Here is a 23,364-nt window from a genome sequence, read left to right as displayed (position 1 = left end):
TGTAAGTAAATATTTAAACCATTATGATAAATAGAGTTAAAAAGACCTTTTTGAATGAAAAGTTTTATTGAGATGGATTGTTGGTGATTGTAGATTGAAAATTTAGATTTTGGAATTTAAGGCACCACAGAAACCCTGTTTAAAAGCAATAGCCCCGGTAAATAGCTATTATAATGATGTAATTCTAACTCAGATACTATCTGTGAGAACTAGTAACAGCTACTAGAAACAAGTTTAAACCCATAAAGAAGTTGATGAAAAAATTGTGATCAATGTGACATATGCAAATGAAAAGTAAAAGTCAACACTATCACCGTAATAGCAGATATCTTCTATGAGAATACTGTAGGTAAAATATCGTCAGCTCATTTGAACTTTAATTTATTGTTTTTGTTTATTTTATATAGCGCCAGTGCTCAAAGACGCTTTACCAACAGCAGGAGAACAAGAAAAACAATAACCTTAAAAAGGAAGAGAAAATAGGAGACTAATAATACATTAAAAGAATGACAAAAGACACGAGAACAAGTGACAAAAGAAACTCATTCCTGTCTTTCAATGACTGCTTTTGTGCGTTTAGGAGAACTAGGCAGCACACTCAGGGCTGCAAGATGGATTTAATTTAGTAGCCTATTCTTAATATTAAAATATAACAGTATGAAAACCAACCTGTTTGTTCCTGCAGATCTTCCTGTTTGACTGTGAATGTCTCTTCAATCTTCACTCTCCTCTTTAATAAATGCCATCTTTACAATAGTGTGGAGATCAGTCGCTTCAGCAGGGTTTTTTTTTCTCTGTGTTTGGACACTTAATCCAGTTCAAAATGAACAAAACAATGAACAGAAACAAAATAATTTCTCTTCAACACTTGCTTCAATGGTTTCTTTATTTGAGAGTAATTAACAAAAAGAAATTAGGTGAAACATTTAATTTAAACACTTATTATACACTTTTCTGTTGTTTTATTCAAACAACAGCCTTCAGTTACTGAGAATAAAATAGTACTACTAAAATACTAAAATAGTTATATAAAGGGTTAAAATAATATTTCCAACAGCAGAAACATAATATAGCATCGTATAAAAAACTTAAAACTTTAGAACTTTAACTTTAAATCAGTTTAGATCTGTAAACGTTTAAAACAAACCTTTCTCCAGTTGAATCACAGCGACGAAGCAGCGCTACCTGATGACGTCACGCGCCACGGCAAAATAAAAGTCTTTTTTGTTTAACTTTTTTTGCCACTATCTGTTGCAGTCATGACTTATTGATACATTTCTCCCATGGTTTTCACTTTACACTTTGTCTGCTCTCTCTCTCACAAACCTTAAATCTAAACATTTTCTTAACTTTTTTTAATCCACTTTATAATGACTTGTATGTCTACAACACTTTCTATTAATATTTGAGTCCAAATCTCATCCTCATAATTATGACCTCTTCTATTTCTACAACTTCATAGGCCTATATAGGGTTTCTTTTTTCACATGAATTGTTGTCTCTTATTATCTGTGTTCCACGTTTCCTGCCATTCTTTAGCAATATCTGTAGTAATATTTAATTTACCTTTACTTACATAAGCATTAAAGGGGTAGTTCACATAAAAATTACAATTCTGTCATTTACTCATCCTCTACTAATTTCAAAACTGTTTCTGCTGAATGCAAATAAAGAGAATACAGGGGCAAAAAACAGCCACTGTATGGTTCAACAGTTCCTATGGACTTGGGGGAAACCATAGCACCTGGAGGAAACTCATGCGAACATGGGGAGAACACACAAACAATAATGTCAACTGACCCAGCTGAGACTCAAACCAATGACCTTCTTACTGTGAGGCAATCAGTGCTACCTACTGCACCACTGTGATGCCTCACATGTATAATTATTTGAGGTATTAAACTGGTATTGGATAAGAACTTCGCGTACAAATAGTTGTTATTTTTAAAATGTGTGAAAAAGCACCATTCAGATGTAGCGACTGTATTGATCTGGGCAATCAAGCATGTATTGTTATAGACCAGGGGTGTCCAAACTTTTTGGGCCGAGGGCCAGATGCAAAAAAACAAACGTTGTCGCGGGCCAAATTTTACATACATCACACAGACACGCATATATATATATATATATATATATATATATATATATATATATATATATATACAGTTGAAGTCAGAATTGTTAGCCCCCCTAAATTTTTAGCCCCCGTTTATTTTTTCCCCAATTTCTGTTTAACGGAGAGAAGATTTTTTTCCACACATTTCTAAACATAATAGTTTTAGTAACTCATTTCTAGTAACTGATTTATTTTATCTTTGCCATGATGACAGTAATTAATATTTGACTAGATATTTTTAAGACACTTCTATACAGCTTAAAGTGACATTTAAAGGCTTAACTAGGTTAATCAAGTTAACTAGTCAAGTTAAGGTAATTAGGCAAGTTATTTTATAACAATGGTTTGTTCTGAAGACTTAAGGGGCTAATAATTTTGACCTTAAAATGGTTCATAAAAAAATTTAAACCGCTTTTTATTCTAGCCGAAATAAAACAAAAGTCTTTCTCCAAAAGAAAAAATATTATCAGACATACTGTAAAAATGTCTTTGCTCTGTTAAACATCATTTGGGAAATATTTAAAAAAGAAGAAATAAATCAAAGAGGGGCTAATAATTCAGACTTCAACTGTGTGTAGATAGACAGATAGATAGACAGACAGACAGATAGATAGATAGATAGATCATAACAAGAACTGCTGCTTAATTGAATGCATGTAATAGCGACACCTGGTGGTTATTTATTGAATTACGTTCATTTTTGTATAGCGGGCCAGATTCTATTGATATTTATAAAAAGCCTCGCGGGCCGCCACAAAACTGATTGCGGGCCGCAGATGGCCCGCGGGCCGTAGTTTGGACACGCCTGTTATAGACACTATGCTTATTTGTCTTAAGAGATGTTAGGCAAATCCTGTTCATGTAATATGTTCATGTAATAGTCTATCAAGTTGGTATTGGCATGAACAGCTATACCTGTCAACGTGTTTCTTATATGTTAAACGGTCCTATTCAGTTAATAATCAGGCAGCTATTAATAAAGATGACCGCACACAATGATGAGCCATTTATTTAAATGACTATGTGACGCAGATATTTAAAATTCATTGTTGCAAACAAGTTACAGGAGTAAGTGCAGTTGTTGTTGTATGTGATGTTCACCACTGTAATTACACCATAGTGAAAAAAGAAGTCTGAGAAATGCTGTAGTTGGTGTAGATAGAGCAGGTTAATCACGTTAAAAGTTATGCATTGTGTAGATATGAAAGTTAACTCTTGTCGTTGAATTATTCTGTATAAACTGCTTATACAATAAATTTACTAGTGATGTAATTATTTTCTAATTATAAATATTTAGATGCATCACAGTATGTGATCGCTTTACTGTGTTAAAAGGAAAAGGTTTTGTCAGAGTATCTTATATATGCTTCTGTGAATGTCTATGCATATTTGTGTGCACAAACACAAGTAATAAATAGAGAGAAAAACATCTTTAATACATACCAGGTGAATAAGAGGATTTCGGGAAAGCTGAGCTGCTCACACATGTTCTGTTCAACTAAAAAAAAAAGGAAAGAAAACAAAATAGGCACAGAAACAAGTTACATTTTGACAGTTACAATTTATAAACATGTGTTATAAATAAACAAGTGTTTACAGTCTTCCAGAAGCCAGTAATGAGCAGCATGTGCTTTAAGATAAATAAAGGAGTCTAAACTCACATAAAGAACAAGTTCAGTGATAAATAAATAACTAAAACATTGCTAATAGTTAGCTCATGTCAATATATTGACTGAACTTAACACAAATAAAACCTCAATCTGAAGTTTATAAATTGTTTCTTTCAACGAATGATAATATATCACAGTATAATAGTATACATCTTCTATAACTATTATATAAGTGAATGTAGTTGTGTGTATTGAGACATCGGTATGGATTGAGTTTTCAATGCTCATTTGCATCTTTACACAAAGACTTCAGCCAAGCAACTCTGAGAAACTTCTACAAAAACAACACACAACTCTTGCATTACCTTTTAACCAGGCTTGGGAAAAAAAAAATTAAAATGTGTTTCAAATCAAAATACCTCAACATACCTGTATCAACATTAACTATAAAATGCAGCAGCCACAATAAAAAAATGCTTCAATTAATAGTCCTATAAAACAACAGCAACAAAACAAATGAAGATGGCTAAAGTCAACTTATTTTCCCAATACAACATTATTTCTCTGTAAAAACTGGTTTGTAAAGCAACTGAACCTCTCATCCTCCACAGTAATGTGTCTCCCAGACCCAGACGTCGGCTCTGCATCAGTTAACCACCAGAGGCCGACAAAGCACTTCATAAGCACTTTATCTCTCGTTCCCATAAAAAGAATCCGGCAACAAATTTGGTTTAGAATAAGTTTTCGCGTGCATAATAAATTAAACAAACGCGAAATACATGTTTATTGCGTCGGTCGGTCCAGCTTTAAATAGCCTTCATTAATGCATTCAAACTGACCCAAATGCATACAATATATGATTTCAATTCATTATAATATAATTTTATTTTTAATAATGAAAACTTTTTTCCCCCGGTGTAAACTGCTGTTTGCTTTTTTTATTGTGGCTTTTTCTAAAACATTTTTTTCCCAGTGCAAGTTAAAATCAAGTTCTGTATTTCGGCTGTTTAAGGTCTCACTTTGCATTGAACTTTGAACTTTTTACATTCAGAGATGTTGTTTATTTTCACACAGCTAAATTACACATCAACTAAAGTTTAAAATATGATATTGCAGTGGACCACCCATTTAACTATAAAATGCAGCAGCCAAAATAAAAAAGCTTCCATCAAAAGTCAACTTATTTTCCCAATACATCTTTATTTCTCTTTAAAGCTATGGTTCGTATAGCTGCTAAACTTCCCATCCTCTGCAGTAATGTGTTTTGAGTCTTCACTGTTGCCCACTGCTCATTTGCATCTTTATACCAGCATTAATGGGGGCCAATTGAGTATTAACCAATCAAATGCCAGATCAAGTAGGTCAGCAGGGTTGTATCTATAAATTCTGCGTTCTTAACAGAAACTTCATTGGCTTATTTAGCTATAAGAGAACAACTTTGGAGGACAAACTACGATTGTTGGTTCCTACATTGAGATTATTACCAACAACAACATACAAAGAAAAACCGACTGAGGCCATTTCTCATCCCACTTCTTCATTGAAGACTGGAAAGGTGAGTTGCACATTCTGAATTTACACTCAAATAATATCTGAATGCTAACATTATAAAATGTAAAATCTAAACATGTGCATGCATTGTTCAACAGTGTATTAAGTTTTTCAGTCATTTTTAAAAGCTTTTTTACAACTATTTAGTTATGTGTTTGTTTGTTTGGTTTGGTTATAAATATTGATTTTATCCTGACAAATGGACTGTAGCCCAAATAAGTTTCAACCTATTACGTATATAAATTTATATAAAAATTTGATGTTTCCCCATTCATTACAAATACAAAACAAAAAGCAGATAAATTATAAAGTGGAAAATGAGGGAGAAATGTATCGATAAGTCATGACTCATAATTAAGAGTGAGTAGGGGGAAAAAGCTAAACAAAAAAAAGACTTTTATTGTGGCGTGGTGGTGTGACGTCATAAGGCTGCGCCGCTCCCACACTGTGATTCAACTGGAGAAAGGTTTGTTTTAAAGCTTGTACACAGATGTAAACCAACTGATTAAAATTTCAGTGTGTTCATTTAATGTTAGATGTACCTGCTGTTGACAATATTATTTTAACCCTTTATACAAAGAACTACTATTTTACTCACTGTAAGGTCTGTTGTATGAATAAGATAGGATAAACTTTATTTGTCCCGAGAGGAAATTCTTGTCTTGTGCAAATAAGTGCTACAACGTTGCTGTGCAGACAATAAGATAAATCAAACAAACTAAACAATTAAGAACATACCTAAAAAAAAGATTGAATAAAGCAACAGTAAAGTGTGTGATAAGTGTTTTAGTGAAGGTTTAATTTATTAAATAGCATATTGTCACTCTATTCCAAGTATACATCAATAAAATTTCTAGAGTTCTAGTTTACATCGGCTGATTTGTGGCTTTTGTTGCTTGCTCAGACTTACATAATTTCTGTTTGTTAATGACTCATATAAAAAACTGTTGAAGCAAGTGTTGAAATTATCTTGTTTTTGTTCACTGTTTTATTTATTTTAAACAGGACATTTTTTTATTGTTTTGTTCATTTTAAACAGGATAAAGTGTCCAAACGCAGAAAAAAACTCCTGCTGAAGTGACTGATCTCCACACTGTTATAAAGATGGCGTTTATTAAAGAGGAGAGTGAAGATGTGAAGATTGAAGAAACATTCATAGTCAAACAGGAAGATCTGCAGGAACAAACAGGTTGGTTTTCATTCTCAAACACCAACTCAGTCATTTGATTCTCATTCAGATATATTTTAATAATAATACTAAATTAAATCCATCTTGCAGCCCTGAGTGTGCTGCCTAGTTCTCCTAAATGCACATAAGCAGTCATTGAAAGACAGGAATGAGTTTCTTTCGTCACTTGTTCTCGTGTCTTATGTCATTATTTTATGTATTATTAGTCTCCCATTTTCTCTTCCTTCTTAAGGTTATTGCTTTTTCTTGTTCTACTACTGTTTGTAAAGCTTCCTTGAACACTGGCACTATATAAAATAAACAAAAACCATAAATTAAAAGCGTTTAACTGAGCTGACGATATTTGACCTTCAGTATTCTCACAGTGTTGCAGTGATAGTGTTTGATTAGTACTTTCCACTTGCATATGTCCCATTGATCCCAATTCCCCTTTTTTAATTTACTTCATGGGATTAAACTTGTTTCTAGATGTTACTAGTTCTCACAGATAGTATCTGAATTAGAATTACATCATTATCATAATAACTAATTACCAGGGCTATTGTGTTTAAACAGGGTTTCCACGGAGTCTTAAAATGTCTTAAATTCCAAAATCAAATTTTTAGGCCTTAAAAGTCTTAAATTTACTAAAATTGTGTTGTAGGTCTTTAATCTTTTTTAAACAAGTGTTCATTTTCCTTTGTTCATATTGTGTTAACCAGTCTGGCCAAAACCTGTAATCACCAACAATCCATTTCAATAAAACTTTAAACTTTTTTATTCAAAAAGGTAATTTTAAGTCTATTTATCATAATGGATTAAGTATTTTCCTTACAATATCATTTGTTTAAACGTGCTCCATGTATTTACTGCTGAGGACATCGACCTGGACAGATTGTTGTGCATAGATTTAATTTGTTACAGTTTTTAAAACATTTGTAAATTTTTTTTTTTTTTTTAAAGAAAGTTTATTTTGGAAAAAACGTGTGTGGATACAAGTAAAGCTTGCTTTTTTACACATTTAAAATCTTTTACTAAGAAATATCCAAAATAATAATATAATATTTTTTTTTTATTATAATATATTTTTTGATAGGACAAATACAAAATCTGGGCCATTTGAAAAATTCTTTAGTCTTTTATGAGTCTAAAATTTCATTCATAATGGTCATAAAAGTCTTAAATTTAACTTAGTAAAACCTGCAGAGACCCTGGTTTAAGGTATGTCAGAAAACATGGATGCCCCAATTTTAAACACGCTGAATGAAATTGACACTAAAATAATTAATCATTATAAAACATTGTACAGAATTCTGAACTATATGATGTGATGGGACGACGTGAGACAAAACAAACAAATAATAGTGGAACAATAATGTTTAGCAATACCAGTGGTGGATTTAGGCATGGGTAATGTGGGCGATCGCCCAGGGTGGGATTTTCCTGGGGGCGGCAAAAAAAAATGTCCCCTAGTGAAAGCATTTAGATACAATTACTTTATGCAAATGTATTCATTAAGAGTGGCAATCTCAAAAAAAAGACATTAGGGGCCATTTACATTTGGCATTTTTTGCACGTGCGAGTTTGTTATTCTCAATGTGCAACTGAAACATCGCTTGTGAAAGCAAACTGATGCATGCGTACAGAAAACCAGCAACTCACACATGCTCCTGTGTGAATCCCGGTTGTTTGCATTCACGCCAAAAAGTTAAGCGTCGTTCATGCGCCATGAAACCAAATTAACAGCCTTTTGTGCAGAAGTGTCAGCACACAGCGAGTTTTGCATTGTTTATGTAAAGTGTATGTAATTTAACGATGGTGTTACTTTCACTAAGCATGGCTATAAAGCAGAAAGGAGGGATAAAGAGTCAGGGAGGTAAGACAGGTCTAAAGGTCTAAGACAAAAGATAATTTGGTAACACTTTACAATAATAACTACACACTATAAACCATTTATTATGCATTAGCAAATACTGAATTCATTATTTGTTTAGCATTATCTGTTTAGCATTAACTCTAAATTAATAAGCGTTATTAAACAGTTTATAACTGCAGCTACATATGCTGTATTCCTGACTTACAACCACATTTATAATGTGCTTAATAATTATACTTTCATACTTTGTTAAGGATTAATTTCCTATTACTAAATTAAGTATGGGGAGTTAAGCGCAATGTTTATGATAAGTGGGGGCAGAGCGGGCCAGAATCATGATGGCAGCAGGTCAGATGATTGTCAGACCAAGGGGAAATGTCCCTATGTCTCCCTATGGCCAGTTCGCCCTTGAGTTTTACAGTTTTCTATTGTTTATTATTCCTGGTCATTTCTCCAATAATTGTAAGTTCTAAAACAATAGCATATAAGATCAAGTCACTGCTATGATATGATTGACAAATTATGTATGTCACTGTTTGTCATTGTGCTCTGTTTATTCTGAGAGCTGAGGCTGAGTATTCGAGAGCTTTTAACTCTTGAAATGATTAACTCCGCGTCATTCTAACACTGAAGAAACAGAATCCTGTATTATCTGTAATCTCGTTCCACACTGCTCATGCTATACCTGGTGTTCAATAAAAAACGTTTCACATTCGCAAACCCCGGCTTAACATTTTTATTTGTATATTTATGTTGTCAATGTCCCTGACTGGACAAACAGCAGGTCATCTTTTTAGATGGCATTTCTGCATCTTGTCGGGTTAATAATATCTGCAAATTAGGAGAAATACTAGCCTTTTAGAAAGAAGCTACTATTATACCAATACCTAAACCAGGAAAAGATCATTCAACTAATTATCGTCCAATAGCACTTACCAGTTGCCTTTGCAAAACAATGGAACGAATGATTAATGATCGATTGGTGTGGATTTAAAAAAAAAACCCAGAAGATTAATTAATATCAGTGTGCGTTTAGAAGAGGGAAAAGTTCTCTTGCCCATCTTATATGATTAGAATCTTTTGTACGAGATGGGTTTTTTTTTTTAAAAAGAACACATATAAGCAGTTTTTTTTTTCAATCTGGAAAAGGCCTTTGACACTACCAGGAGGTATGGTATTTTAAAACATTTTCACGAGATGGGTGTTTGAGGAAATTTGCCTAATTTTATTGCAATTTTTTTTTATTCAATAGAGTTTTTCGTGTGCGTATGAAAACTATATTATCTGAATATATGAGCATATATGAGAATCAGGAGTGCCCCAAGAAAGTATACTATCAGTAACACTATTTAGTATTAAAATTAATAATATTGTAAATGTTAATGGGAATAATATATTTCGTAGTTTATATGTAGATGATTTATGTATTTGTTATAAAGGGAAAATATGTATACAATCAAGAGACAAATTTAAATATGTATAAATAAAATATATGACTGGTCAGTTAAATGTTTTTAATTTTTCCAAGTTAAAAACTGTATGCATGCATTTTTGTTTTTTAAGATCTAAGCATTTAGATCAGGAGCTTTTTTAGATAGAGCAACTATGCAAGTTGTAAAAAAGTTCCTAGGAATGAGTTTTGACAATAAGCAGTGTTTTATTCCTCATATTAAAGTATTACGAATTAGATGTTTTAAAACAATCAATGTATGAACTTAATCTTAAAAAGGTTAAATAAATAAATAAATTAAGACCTTTGTAATGAAATCCAAGACTTTGTATAATAAATCAAGGCTATTAAAGCCTTAATTTAAGATTATCAAATTTAAGACTTTTTCAATGCTTTTAATTGTACTCTGGTTAGGTTTTGCATATAAATACTTGCGCTTGACACATTTGTTTCAGACTGTTATTTGACTATTACATTCTAAATGATGTAAATTCTAGTACATCATTTTTTAACTGTACCTATAGAACCTTATAACAGCACTAAAAGCAGCATCGAAACAGTCTCCTTATAGTCATTTCCCCTCTTAACGGTGATTGTCAGACTGATCTGGTGTATTAATCAACTATTGTGGGTTCTGAAAATGAACAATAATGGTGTTTCAGATGCTGGACATTCACTGGCACTAGATCCTCATTCATCAATTTAAGAGTAAATCTCTCTTCTTTGAACCATGTCAGCAGAGTTTGTGCATAGTCTATAAACTATAACTTCTATGTTAAGCGGCTTTGAAACAATTTACTTTATAAAAGCACTAGATAAATAAAGATGAATTGAATAGAATCTGCTTAAATGTGTACACGTTAATGGACACAATATAATCAGATTTATTTTACATTTAATTTGCATCAAAATTACAGTGTGTGTAGCCAATGTTTCCAGTGTCTTTTCAGTTTTCAGCTTTTCATGAGAGTTTTTAAGATTTAATGAAAACTGTTTAATTTATTGATTTCAGACTTAATTGAAGAGAATGAGGGGAGTAAAGAGGAGGAACATCATGTCAAAATTGAGGAAAAAACTCATTTACAGACTGATGATATTTTGAAAAGGAGAGACAAGAACCGTTTCATCTGCACTCAGTGTGGAAAGAGTTTTGGAAGAAAAGGCAATCTTAAGACTCACATGATGATCCACACTGGAGAGAAACCATTCACATGCACTCAGTGTGGGAAGAGTTTCAACCGATCATCACACCTTAATGAACACATGAGGATCCACACTGGAGAGAATCCATTCACATGCACTCAGTGTGGGAAAAGTTTCAGCCAATCATCACACCTTAACTATCACATGAAAATACACACTGGAGAAAAACGATTCACATGCACTCAATGTGGGAAGAGTTTCAGGCAGTCATCATCCCTTACTCTACACATGATGATCCACACTGGAGAAAAACCATTCACATGCACTCAGTGTTGGAAGAGTTACAGCCGATCATCACATCTTTATCAACACATGAGGATCCACACTGGAGAAAAACCATTCACATGCACTCAGTGTGGGAAAAGTTTTAATCGCTCATCAGACCTTCATCAACATATGACGATTCACACTGGAGAGAAACCATTCACATGTGTTCAGTGTGGGAAGAGTTTTAACTTCTCATCAACCCTTTATAGACACATGAAGATCCACACTGGAGAGAAACCATTCACATGCACTCAGTGTGGGAAGAGTTTTAACTTCTCATCAACCCTTTATAAACACATGAAGATCCACACTGGAGAGTAACCATTCACATGCACTCAGTGTGGGAAGAGTTTTAGGCAATCATCATACCTTAATGAACACATGATGATCCACACCGGAGAGAAAACATTCACATGCACTCATTGTGGGAAGTTTCAGCCAATCATCAAACCTTAATCAACACATGATGATCCTCACTGGAGAGAAACCATTCATGTCTAATCATCTTGTTTAATCCCGCCCCTTTTCGCAGCGGCGTACAACAGAATTTTGCATACTCAATAGTGATGGGAAGCTCGGATCATTTTACTGACTCGGATCTTTGAGTCTCGTTCATCGAGATGAACTAATCTTTTTCGAGTCATTTCGTTCATTTGGTTAAATTTGACAAAATATTATTAAAATGTTACGAATTGCTTCCAAACACATCTACAACTGCCCCAGAAGGTTGATCACACGACAAATAAGTCATAAATAGAATATTATAAGAAGAAGAAAATAATAATTCAATGTTTACCTGCTCTTTTGTCTATAGGTATTGTTGTCTGTTTGCTCAGCTCACCTCTTCATGTCTTTAAATGTCAGTGGTGCGTTCACAATGACAGTCACATATAATCTTAACCAATGTACACAGTCTGAGCCGATAGGAGCCATCATAATTAGTTCACCTTTCGAGTCTTCTGGTTCTTGAGTCGTTCGTTCATTTCGTGACAGAATGACTCAAACTTGAGGACTTGAGAGTTGAATAGATCAATTCTTTTTCTGGCTCTAAATGCATATGATTAGCGAGGCTTCAGTCATTCATGTGGACTTGACTCGATAGAGGACTCGAAAAATGAACTGACCTTGTCTCGCACTACACAACGTGCGCATGAGCGAATTAATGAATCTTTTAGTTCATCCGAGTCATTCATTCATTTTGTCACATAACATAAAAGAAAGCATAAGAGATGAGTTATTTATTAAATCATATAGTCTTTGTGAATAGTTTTGTGACATATGATGCTGCAAGGATTAGACACTTAAACACTGTTTAATTTTTGTTTATTGTTTTATTATTATTATTATTAATATTTTACCAGAAAAGCTTTTATAACAAATCAGATTACTTTACAATCACAACACTAAAATAATCAAAAGAAAAACAATAGTGCACATCAAGCTAGGCTTTTTAATAAATAAAAACAAGTAAGCTTTAAATTAAATAACACGTTTGTGCCATAAAATCTTTATATGAAATATGGTAACTCTTCCCAGTAGATGTTTTTATGAAACAGCAATTTAAGTGAAAGATATTATAAATAAAAAACAAAAGCCACAGGGCCTAATGAGCTTAACAACTTGACTTGAGAACAGAACAGTGCATTTTTATAAAATGTTTTAAATTAAATAAGCTTTAAAACAACATTGTGTGGCTTTACTTCTTGGACTTGGCTTAAGGTTTGTTAGCATTTAAAAACACAAGCTCTGAACTTTTGATAGGCTGAGTCTGTTTCTTCGTGTCATTAGTTTTTGGTCGCAGGATAAAAGATGCTAAATAAGTAAATGCAAATGAAATCTTTCTTTATACAAATATTAGACCAATACATAAAGTCTGCATAGAAAAACATTATTAAACAAAAATGGGGTATAAATGAACAAATTACAAATCACTTGTAATTGTAGAATTTAATTAATTTATCACCTAGCTTAGTTTGTTTTCTGATAGCAAGCCAGCAAATAGACAAATCAATATATATATACTAGATATAAACCACATATCCAGTAGAAAAAAGTAACCATAACTTAGTGACAATAGGACAGAACTTTTTTAAATTCTTACAAAATGCTTTTTAGGTACACATTGTTTGATGATTTTATGAAAAGTTTAAAATATGATCCATGATGCAACAAAAATTCAGTTTTACATAAATATTATTGACTGAGGTTCTCGTTGCAGTGTACAGTGGAACTACAGCTTAAGATCAGATATGCACATAATAATGTAAGGATGGCTATATCTCTCCATAATATTCAAATCTACAAACTGTTATGGAACTCCACACGAGACAAGAGCACGAGAATGGTCAGTCACTAAAACAATAAACTTTCCAATGTGAGAAGAAGATCAGCTAGAAAACCAGTTGTTCAGGTTGTCTCGATCATGCATCCTGAGCCCCCCTCTTTGCCCTGGACTTTACCTTCTCCACCAGAGCAGCTCACTCACATTCCACACAGAATGTTTAAATTCTTAATATGGTGTATCTTGTGGCTTTATATTTATGTTTGGTGTGATTTAAAATGTCTCTGTGTGATTGGTAAAGTGGTCTTAATTTCACTGTAATATTTTACAATCTCCCTTATTTCAGTTAATTTGGGTTTTGACTTTAAAAAGATCTTTGCCAGATGCTCCACTCCAGGAAAAATGGTCTTCGCATAAACTTATGACCAGGCAAGAGTCTTGGTGAAGCTTTTATTGTCTTGAATTTATGATGATTTGAATATTTAGGCAAACGGTGCAGAAGTGTCCGTGGGATCCTGTAGACAGGATACCCCATTGCAGGTTGTGAGTCTCTGAGCTCTGCATCAGGACTTATATGCTGCAATGTATTTCTACATGGTCAGGTATTCCTTTTTAACTCTTAAATGTATCTTTGAGTAATTGATGTTGTACAATCTTGATTGGCTTATTTTGTTTAATTATGTGAACTGCAATGGAAAATCTTTTCCTGACAAATAAATGTAAAATTCTTGTTTAACTCTAATATCTCCTGAAATCATTTAAATGTAGTAGATTGTTTTGGCTGACGTTTCCGCAGCCTACAACCAGGATTAGTCATCTATTTAGGCGCAATGGATGGAGCATGGGCACAGCATTAGAGACCTGTTGATTTCTGACAATCACTGATGATATAATCTAGGGGTATGATATCATCTAGGAGCTAAATCACATTTTCTTTAAGTATGTGCAAGCATTGGGCGGCCTATTATTACTTAAAGGAAATTAACATATCTGCTTAGAATCGGAAGTAGAGAAGATGTGTCCGTGAGCAGATAAAACTGGCCAGCATACTGACTCTAAGCAACTTTGAGTAAACGATGAAACATTAATTGAATATAAGGATTTTTTTAGGTTAATCAATCTAAATTAGACCTAATCACAACCTACAAGGTTATCAGCTTGAATTAGATTAATCTAAATCTAAAATTATTATGAATTGGAGTCAAAATAAAATTCAGAGCTAGAAACAAATTAAAATAAATTATAACGAGCAAAAATATTTCTTTTCACATGTGCTAAAAGGCTTAAACGCATTTAACCTTCACCCATGCTGTTAGTTCCGTCATGGGACTAATAGATGGACCCTCACATGTGTGTGTATTTATATAGTTTATAACCATAATAGTTCTACAGTTTCTTCTATTTCACTTGTTGATTTCTATTTTATTTAAATAGTGTATTTATTTTGTTAAAGAGCCCATATCATGGTTTTTTTGAAAATGCCCTTCATGTAGTGTGTAACAGCTCTTAAGTGAAGTTAAATATCCAGCTAAGGCTTAAATCTGTAAGTGTACAGTGTTTAAAACTGTTGATTCATCTATAAAAGAGTCGACTAATAGTGCTTCAAATGAGTCGTCTTGATAACGAGTCATTAGGTGTTTTGTGATGACATATCTACGTAACACAAATAGTTGCGTGCGCAAACCCGGGAGATTTGAAACCTGCGGCCTCGCCCACTAACACAAAAAAACAGCCACTCACACACACGCGCGCGCCGGTCGAATGTGACGTCACACTGTGCAGATGGATATTATTGAGTCTCTATCCAAAGATGAAACCTCAGCATTAGCCCAGCCTTGAGCAGTTTAAGTGCTTCTGGAAACTTCATGCTTTAGACTGGGTGTATATTACATGCTTAATATTCAATTTTTAGACTGTGTGTGTGTGTGTGTGTGTGTGTGTGTAGGCCTATTATTATTTAAAATAAAATTTAAAAATAAAAATGATTATATTATGTAAAAAAAATATTATTCTTTATAATTATATCCAGTTCCCCTAAAACTTTGCTTAAATAACATATACATTTATTAAATAAATAAAACCAAAAAGTAAATAACTGTTTGGTCTGACAAGTTTTCAGGACATATCAAATTTCAGCACAACACTAACTAACTAGTCTCACTCACACACACACACACTTGTACACACTCTCACTAACACACTCACTCTTGTACATGCTCTCTCTCACACACACCTACATTCTATCTCAATTCAATTCAGAAATACTTTTTTAGCTTGACTGTAAATGATACAATGTTGCCAACACAAACACATAGACATCTCACAGACACATGTACATGCTCTCACTCACAAAGATAAGCTCTCCCTCTCACACACACACTTCTACATGCTCTCTTATAAACATGTACTGGCTCTCTCTCTTACACACACTACTACATGCTGTCTTTCAATCACTCTCACACACACACACAAACGAATGTGCATGTTAATGATACTTATTTCTATCATTTTATGTGCTCATCAGGCTTACTGCATTAACTTAAAAACATTATTAACTTAAATTAAAATTACTGCATTGTAATTATTTGGTGATGAAGGTAGTAATTGTTTTTAATTGTTTTTCAGCTGTTCGTGATGTCATACATTGCTACAAAAGGCTTTTGAAGCTGACAAGACGTGGAGCAACCATGACCAGCGCGTTCCAGAGAAAAGGTGTCTCTCAAAATGCAGTGGCCCAGCTCGCTGCAATTGCAGAGCTGTACTTTGCGAACAGGGAGCAATTTAACAGAATCAGCTTCACACCAGGAAAAATAACAGTTTGCTCAAAAATATAGAGAGGTCATTGATGGAGATTTTTGCATAAAGATTGTATCAATGAAAAGGAAGGGTTCACTTTTGTCTTTCTATCTGAATAAGTAATTAGAGTAGATTTGCTGTCACTTATTGTTAAGGCCATGTTTTTTGTATGTTTCTTTGTTCAATAATGCTCTGGTTTACTGTTAGTAAAATGTAGAAGCAAAAACCTACAGCACAATAAGCTGAGCTTATAATGGCAAAAAAAATAATAATATTGAAATCAGATGCAAAAACCTTTAAATTCCGACTAAATTCATAAATTTTCTTTTCAGCTTAGTCCCTTTATTAGTCTGGAGTTGCCACAATGGAATAACCCTAGAGCTTATCCAGCACCATCCATGTTTTACACAACAGATGCCCTTCCAGCTGCAATGCGTCACTGGGAAACATCCAAACACACACATATTTGAGCCTACTCAATTTACCTGTACCACATGTCTTTGGATTTGTGGAGGAAACCAGAGCACCCCCACGCAAACACAGGGAGTACATGCAAACTCCACACAGAAATGCCACCTGACCTAGCTGAGGCTGGAACCAACGACCTTCTTACTGTGAGGCGAACGCTCTACTCTCAGCGCCACCACATTGCCTGCCATTTAAATTGTTATTCTAAAATTTGTTTTTTCAGTCTACTGTTTGAAAGATAATGAAAAAAAAAATTTGCCACAAAAATAGTTAAACTGCAGAGCTGAGACTTAAAAATATATACATTTTAGAAAAAAATGTATATGGTGGCTGCATGGTGGTGCAGTGGGTAGCATGTTCGCCTCACAGCAAGAAGGTCACTAGTTCGAGCCTAAGCTGGGTCAGTTGGTGTTTCTGTGTGGAGTTTGCATGTTCTCCCCATGTTCGTGTGGGTTTCCTCTGGGTGCTCTGTTGTAATATTCTATGAAGCAGTAGAATCTGGAGGCAGGATGGATGTAATTTGAGGCTGTTTATTTAACAGATGCTGCACACAAAAACATGCTGTGGATCCGGCTAGGACAACAACACACTGCTCTGTCGAACTCTCAGTGGAAGGCTTCTTATTAGCTAAGGACCCCCTCTAGCGGTCACACTACCTCATGACATGTTATTGCTAATTCACTACATCCCCTTCCCCCTGATAACAATAGTCCCTTAACAACTAAATCAAATATACTAACAACATTATGATTTTTTTTTTTTTTACACAGTCTAAGCTAGGGACTTCGGGTAGACTGCCTCCATCCCAGTGAGTTCCAGGACGCATTCTTGCCCTGTGGCTGGGGAACTCACCACTACTCTAAGCATAGTCTTTTAAGTAACTGGGCAACTTCTTTGTCCTCGCAGACCTTCTGAGTTCCGGCTGCTCCTCTGCCTTCACAGTCCCTGACACAGTGACCTCGGGTGTAATTCCCCTTGCCTGCTGTCCAACACTGTTCCCTGATGGTACAGGGTCCACTGATTCAGGCAATGGCCATTCCTCCAACTCTTACAAGGAAGTATACAACCCCACAGCTGTTTCAGCCGGAGATGCCACCTGTCTGGTCCTCACCTGATCAATGTGCCGACGCACTACCTGGCCATTATCAAGTAAGATGGTATACGACAAGGGTCCCGTCCTTTTCTGCACTGTTCCTGGAATCCAGGTAGGTCCTAAACTGAAGTTCTTGGTATACACATTTTCACCAACACTCACATGTCTCTTTTGCATGCAGATCATGATACCACTTCTGCTTCAATTGCTTGTTTTGCACTTGGCTTTTAAAGTCAGGATGAACAAGATCCAGGGTAGACCTCAGTTTGCGTCCACACAACAGCTCTGCAGGTGATTTTCCCGTAGTCGACTGTGGTGTAATTCGATAACTGAACAACACTCTGGCTAGCCTGGCCTCAATGGAATCTCCTGTGCTCTTTTTCATCAGACTCTTGAACGTTTGCACAGCTCGTTCAGCCAAACCATTAGAAGCTGCATGGTATGGTGCCGTGGTTATGTGCTTGATGCCATTACGACTCATAAATTCCTGAAATTCCTTACTCATGAAACAACTGCCATTGTCTGACACCACTATTTCCGGTAACCCATGCTGGCTAAAACTTTGTCTCAGGCACTGGATGGTAACAGCAGATGTAGAATTATTCAAAGGAAATGCCTCTATCCATTTAGAGTACGCATCCACCAGAATCAGGAACATTTTTCCTTGCCACGGACCAGCATAATCAATATGGATCCTTCTCCATGGCAGCTGTGGAATTTCCCAAGGGTGTAAGGGTGCACAAGGAGGGGTGTTCCTGCTCTCCTGACATCTGGTACATGTTTTTACCAGCCCTTCCACAGCAGCATCCATCTGGGGCCACCATACATAGCTCCGTGCCAACCCTTTCATTCTGGTTATGCCTGGATGGCCACTGTGTAACTGTCTGAGTATGGCTGCCCGGCCTTGGGGTGGAATTACTACGCGGGCACCCCACAATACACATCCTCCCTGGACACTCAGTTCATCCTGTTTTTTAAGGTATACTCCAAAAGCTGGATCCTCCACTGTCTTGGGCCATCCTCTAAGCACGTACTCCCTTACTCAAGCCAACACAGGATCTTTAAGTCCATTTTTCCACCTGCTCTGCTTTAACCAATGAAACATCATTCTCGTCCAACAGTAGCACTCTCTCCTCCTCTGCTGGGGTTTCCACTCCTTTTTCCGACAGTGGCAACCGGCTCAGCCCATCAGCATTTTGATGCTCACGCCCTGCTCGATACACAATAGTGTACTCATACCCCCCTAAAGTCACAGCCCATCTTTGAATACGTGGAGAAGCCATCTGTGGCACTTCTCTGAGCTCATTAAACAGTGCTATCAGGGGCTTGTGATCAGTCACAATGCTAAAGGGTCTGCCATACACATATGTGTGGAATTTCTTTATCCCGAACAGGACGGCCAAACCCTCCTTATCCAATTGCGAGTAATTCTTTTCTGCTGCATTTAACGTCCGTGATACAAATCCTATTGGTCTGTCAGTCCCGTCTTCCATCCTGTGAGACAAAACAGCCCCTACCCATATGGCGAAGCATCACACGCCAAGATAAGAGGTTTGGTAGGATCGTAGTGCACTAGTAAAGCAGCTGACTGGAGAAGCTCTTTTGACTTCACAAAAGATTCTTCCTGCTCAGAGCCCCATGTCCACTTTGTTTCCTTCTTCAACAACCTGTGCAAGGGTGCCAACACTGTGGACAGACTGGGCAGAAACTTATGATAATAGTTTAACAAGCTTAGATAAGCCTTCAGTTCACTCACTGTCTGTGGAATGGGGGCTTCCTGTATCGCTTGCACCTTTTCTGCGACTGGCTGCACACCTGCAGCACTGATGCGGTGGCCCAGGAATATCACTTCCTCTCCCAGGAACTCACATTTGCTCCTTTTTAGTCTCAATCCACTAGATTTTAGTCTCCTCAGAACCTCCTCCAGATTCCTCAGATGCTCTTCATCATTAGCTCCTGTGACTAATATGTCATCCAAATACACCACAACGTGCTTCAAGTTTTGGAGAATTCCCTCCATGGTGCGTTGGAAAATGGCTGGACTTGATGCCACCCCAAAAGGTAGTCTACAGTATGTGTACAGTCCCTTGTGTGTGTTAACAGTGACATATTTCTTTGCACTTTCATCCAGCATAATTTGCTGATACGCATGGCTCATGTCCAGTTTGGAAAATTTCTGACCTCCAGCTAACTGAGTGAACAAATCTTCCACTTTTGGAATGGGATATTGTTCCACACTGGATGCTCTATTTACTGTGAGTTTATAATCTTCACAAATTCGAATAGAGCCATCTGGTTTCCTCACCGGCACGATAGGAGCTGCCCACTCCGCAAACTGCACTGGTTCAATAATTTTCTCCTCAACCAGTCTCTGGAGCTCAGCCTCCACCAAGGGCTTGACTGCAAAAGGAATACGTCTGGGCTTAAAGAATCGTGGTTGGGCCTCGGGGTTGACATGAATTTTAGCTGTGGTGCCTTTGAGTTGCCCCAGCTCTTCTTTAAACACCTCTGCGTGTCTATCTAACACATCTGCTATCTTCCATGTCGGCACTGCTGTTACTTGATTTACCAGCTGTGGCAACGGCCCAAAATCTTTCAGCCAGCTTCGCCCCAACAAGTTAGGCCCCTCTCCATCTACCACGACCATTGTCATTTCTTTTTTTACATTTTGGATTTCCACCGTTACTGTAGCTTGACCCAGCACTTCCATCCTTTCCCCTGTATAGGTCTTTAGTTTCATACTGCAGGGTCTCCATTCTGGCATGTCTGCTTTTTTCCACAACTTAGAATAATGCCCTCTGCTGATAATTGTCACTCCACAACCCGTGTCGACTTCAAAGTACACTTCCATGCCATTTACACTCACTTTCTGTGTTATAGGGCCCACTTTTGGCTGGACTTGGGATACACCGTATATTGTGTTAATATCACTGGTGTCCTCCCTCTCGTTACATTCCTCCTCTCTAACGAGATAAGTCCTCCTACCTTTCTCTTTTTTCTCTCTTTTTAGTCCTTTGAATGGAGTGTTTTGCCCCCCAGCAGCTTGTTTTGCCCTGCATACGCGCTTGATGTGTCCCCGCTTTCCACATTTATGGCAGAGCTCATTCAAAAACTTGCATTCCTCTGGTGCATGTTGTCCTTTGTGTAGTGGGATCACCTGGTGTTATCACAAGTGATTTTTCTATTAGCCAATCGTATAACTCTTGGGTGTGTATATAAGGGAGGATTTGGGTGTGTGTTGTGTACTGAAGCACCGCTTGTGCGTCACTACCGGAGTCCCGCTGGTCCCGCCTCTGCCCCTTCCGTTCCTGCAGGTAGACATTGTTTTGCTTTCCCTTTAGCGTCGGGTTGCGTAGTGGTTTTTAACTGGCTGTATTTAATTTCTTAGCATGTGCGGATAAGATTGGCTGTAGCCTGTGTTGCTGTCACCCCAGCTGGATCGCTTTTGTAATTCCTGGGCTGTGTTTTAATCTACAACTGCGTCCGTGAGTGCGGGTTGCTAAGTGGCTTGCAAACTAGAGGTATGTACGTTACGCTTTTAATAATTATGCGCCGATCTGTCCAGCGACTTAATGTCTTGTCCTTTTTAGGAAGAATAACTGCGTGTGGGCACACCGAGGGAGCAACATTAGTGATATTGCTGCTTTTTTTTATTACAGACCGCTGCTTTTTACAGACCACTGCTTTCTAGACTGCTGCTTTATATTGCTGCTTTATAAACTGCTGCTTCATACTGCTGCTTTACAGACCACTGCTTTTTAAACCACTATTGATCGTTGATTTGATACGGCTGCATATTGCTGCTTGGAGTCCGTTTGCTGTGTGCTTCTCATTTTCTGATGCCGGATTAATGTGCGAGCCTCAACGTAAAGATGCCTACTATAGTGCTGTGAATAACAGACTCAAATTGCTTTCACATGGAGTACTTGCACACGAGTAGTAGCCGATACATTTTTAGTGCGTGGATTCATTTTGTGCTTTCTGGGTTTCATTTTTCTTTTTGTACTTAATTCATTGTTTGATTTGTGCTTCCTGTGGGAAATTTATTCTTTTTGAGTTAATTGATTTATTATTATTAATATTACTGTTTTTTTGAGTTTCTATTGCAAGGAGATTTTTATGAATCTCTCTTGGGGAATTTCTGTGTTCTTTTGTGTGAGATTGTGACTTTACAATTGTTTGTTTTGTAGGAGCTGAGGCTTCCAGGCAGGCCGTTAGTTGTCCATCGTGCGGTGGTGGGATACGACACTGAGTGCAGTGTGTGTGTTGTGTGCTCACGTATGCTTGTGTGCGTGTGTGTGGTGCACTTGCGGTAAGACCATTTGTAATTTTGTAGAGTTTGGTGCTACGTAACTAGCTTACCTGCCACTGGTAAGCCTCTACTCCTCCTCTTGTTGTTATTTTCAGCTATCAAGCTTTTTAAAAGTGATTTATATTGGATAATTAAGGAAAATAAAGTATTTTTGTATTTTTGGTTTTCACGTCTCATGCCTTTTCTTCACACAAAGAACCTGTTAATTTCCCTGTGATCAGGGTGGCGTAGTCAGCTTTAATTTAGTATTTTTCTCCCAACTTACCGCTCCGCTACAATACTCATTAGGGCTGTAACATGCCAATGCATACATTTTGGCTAAACGGTGGTATTATTGTTAATATGTTCGTCCGTCGAGTTATTTGGCACATATGATATGTTTTTGATGCATATTATGCTTGATTGAAACATAATCGGATGGCGATAGTGCAACTAGCGCATGCGTAGTGAGTTGCTCATGATTAACCTGGATGCACGAGTGCAGCAGCTGTGTTCACGTGTACAGTACATGCACAGCACTAGTCTTTTTTTTTTTTTTTTTTTTGAATATTTATTTATTGAGTTTTTGCATTTACAGTTTAATCATTACATTACTCCTGCCCTACCAAAACCACGGCATTGAAAGAAGAAGAAAAAAATAAAAAATAAATATATATATATATATATATATATATATATATATATATATATATATATATATATGTATGTATGTATGTATATATATATATATATATATATATATATATATATATATATATATATATGTATGTATATATATATATATATATATATATATATATATGTATGTATATATATATATATATATATATGTATGTATATATATATATATATATATATATATATATATATATATATGTATGTAGTGGGATCACCTGGGGCCTCATGTACGAAGACTTGCGTGGAAATCTTACTAAAACATTGCATACGCACAAAGCTGTAAATGTGCGTACGCAGAAAAAAATTCAGATGTATGAAACACTGCGTACGCCGAGTCTCACGCATATTCTTTTGTACATCTGAATGAACGTGAAACTGAGCGCAACATGCACGAGCACAAAACCCCTCCCTGCCTCCTCCCCTGTATGAATATGCTAATGACTATGCTAATGGCAAAACCCAACGAAAAAGCAATGGCAAAAGCAAGCAAAAAGA

The 23,364-nt window shown here is 36.1% G+C and overlaps 1 protein-coding gene and 1 long non-coding RNA gene across 10 annotated transcripts in view; one reads left to right on the top strand and one right to left on the bottom strand.

Moving 5' to 3' along the window:
- Window positions 1-23,364, bottom strand: part of LOC141381964 (uncharacterized) — a 1,176,553-nt gene that overhangs the window by 1,098,565 nt on the left and 54,624 nt on the right. The window lies entirely within an intron of this gene.
- LOC137491261 (uncharacterized) lies at window positions 5,135-14,258 on the top strand. Of its 9 annotated transcripts, none has more exons than XR_012402639.1 (4): window positions 5,135-5,281; window positions 6,317-6,466; window positions 10,784-13,175; window positions 13,244-14,258. XR_012402639.1 is itself a non-coding variant. In XM_073948927.1 (4 exons), exons 2-3 carry the CDS (start codon window positions 6,382-6,384, stop codon window positions 11,560-11,562), a joined length of 864 nt encoding a protein of 287 aa, XP_073805028.1. In that variant the 5' UTR covers window positions 5,690-5,743; window positions 6,317-6,381; the 3' UTR covers window positions 11,563-11,597; window positions 11,680-12,041. The 9 variants fall into 9 exon arrangements, 5 of the variants coding, with proteins under 5 accessions (XP_073805027.1, XP_073805026.1, XP_073805028.1 ...); XR_012402638.1 differs by having other exon boundaries at window positions 6,283-6,466; XR_012402636.1 differs by lacking the exon at window positions 5,135-5,281 and adding an exon at window positions 5,690-5,743.

Source organism: Danio rerio, chromosome 4 (assembly GCF_049306965.1).
Source record: "Danio rerio strain Tuebingen ecotype United States chromosome 4, GRCz12tu, whole genome shotgun sequence".
In the NCBI taxonomy this organism is placed as follows: Eukaryota; Metazoa; Chordata; class Actinopteri; order Cypriniformes; family Danionidae; genus Danio; species Danio rerio.
The sequence above is the reverse complement of the archived record's forward strand: the minus strand, read 5'-3'. Positions and strand labels throughout refer to the sequence as shown.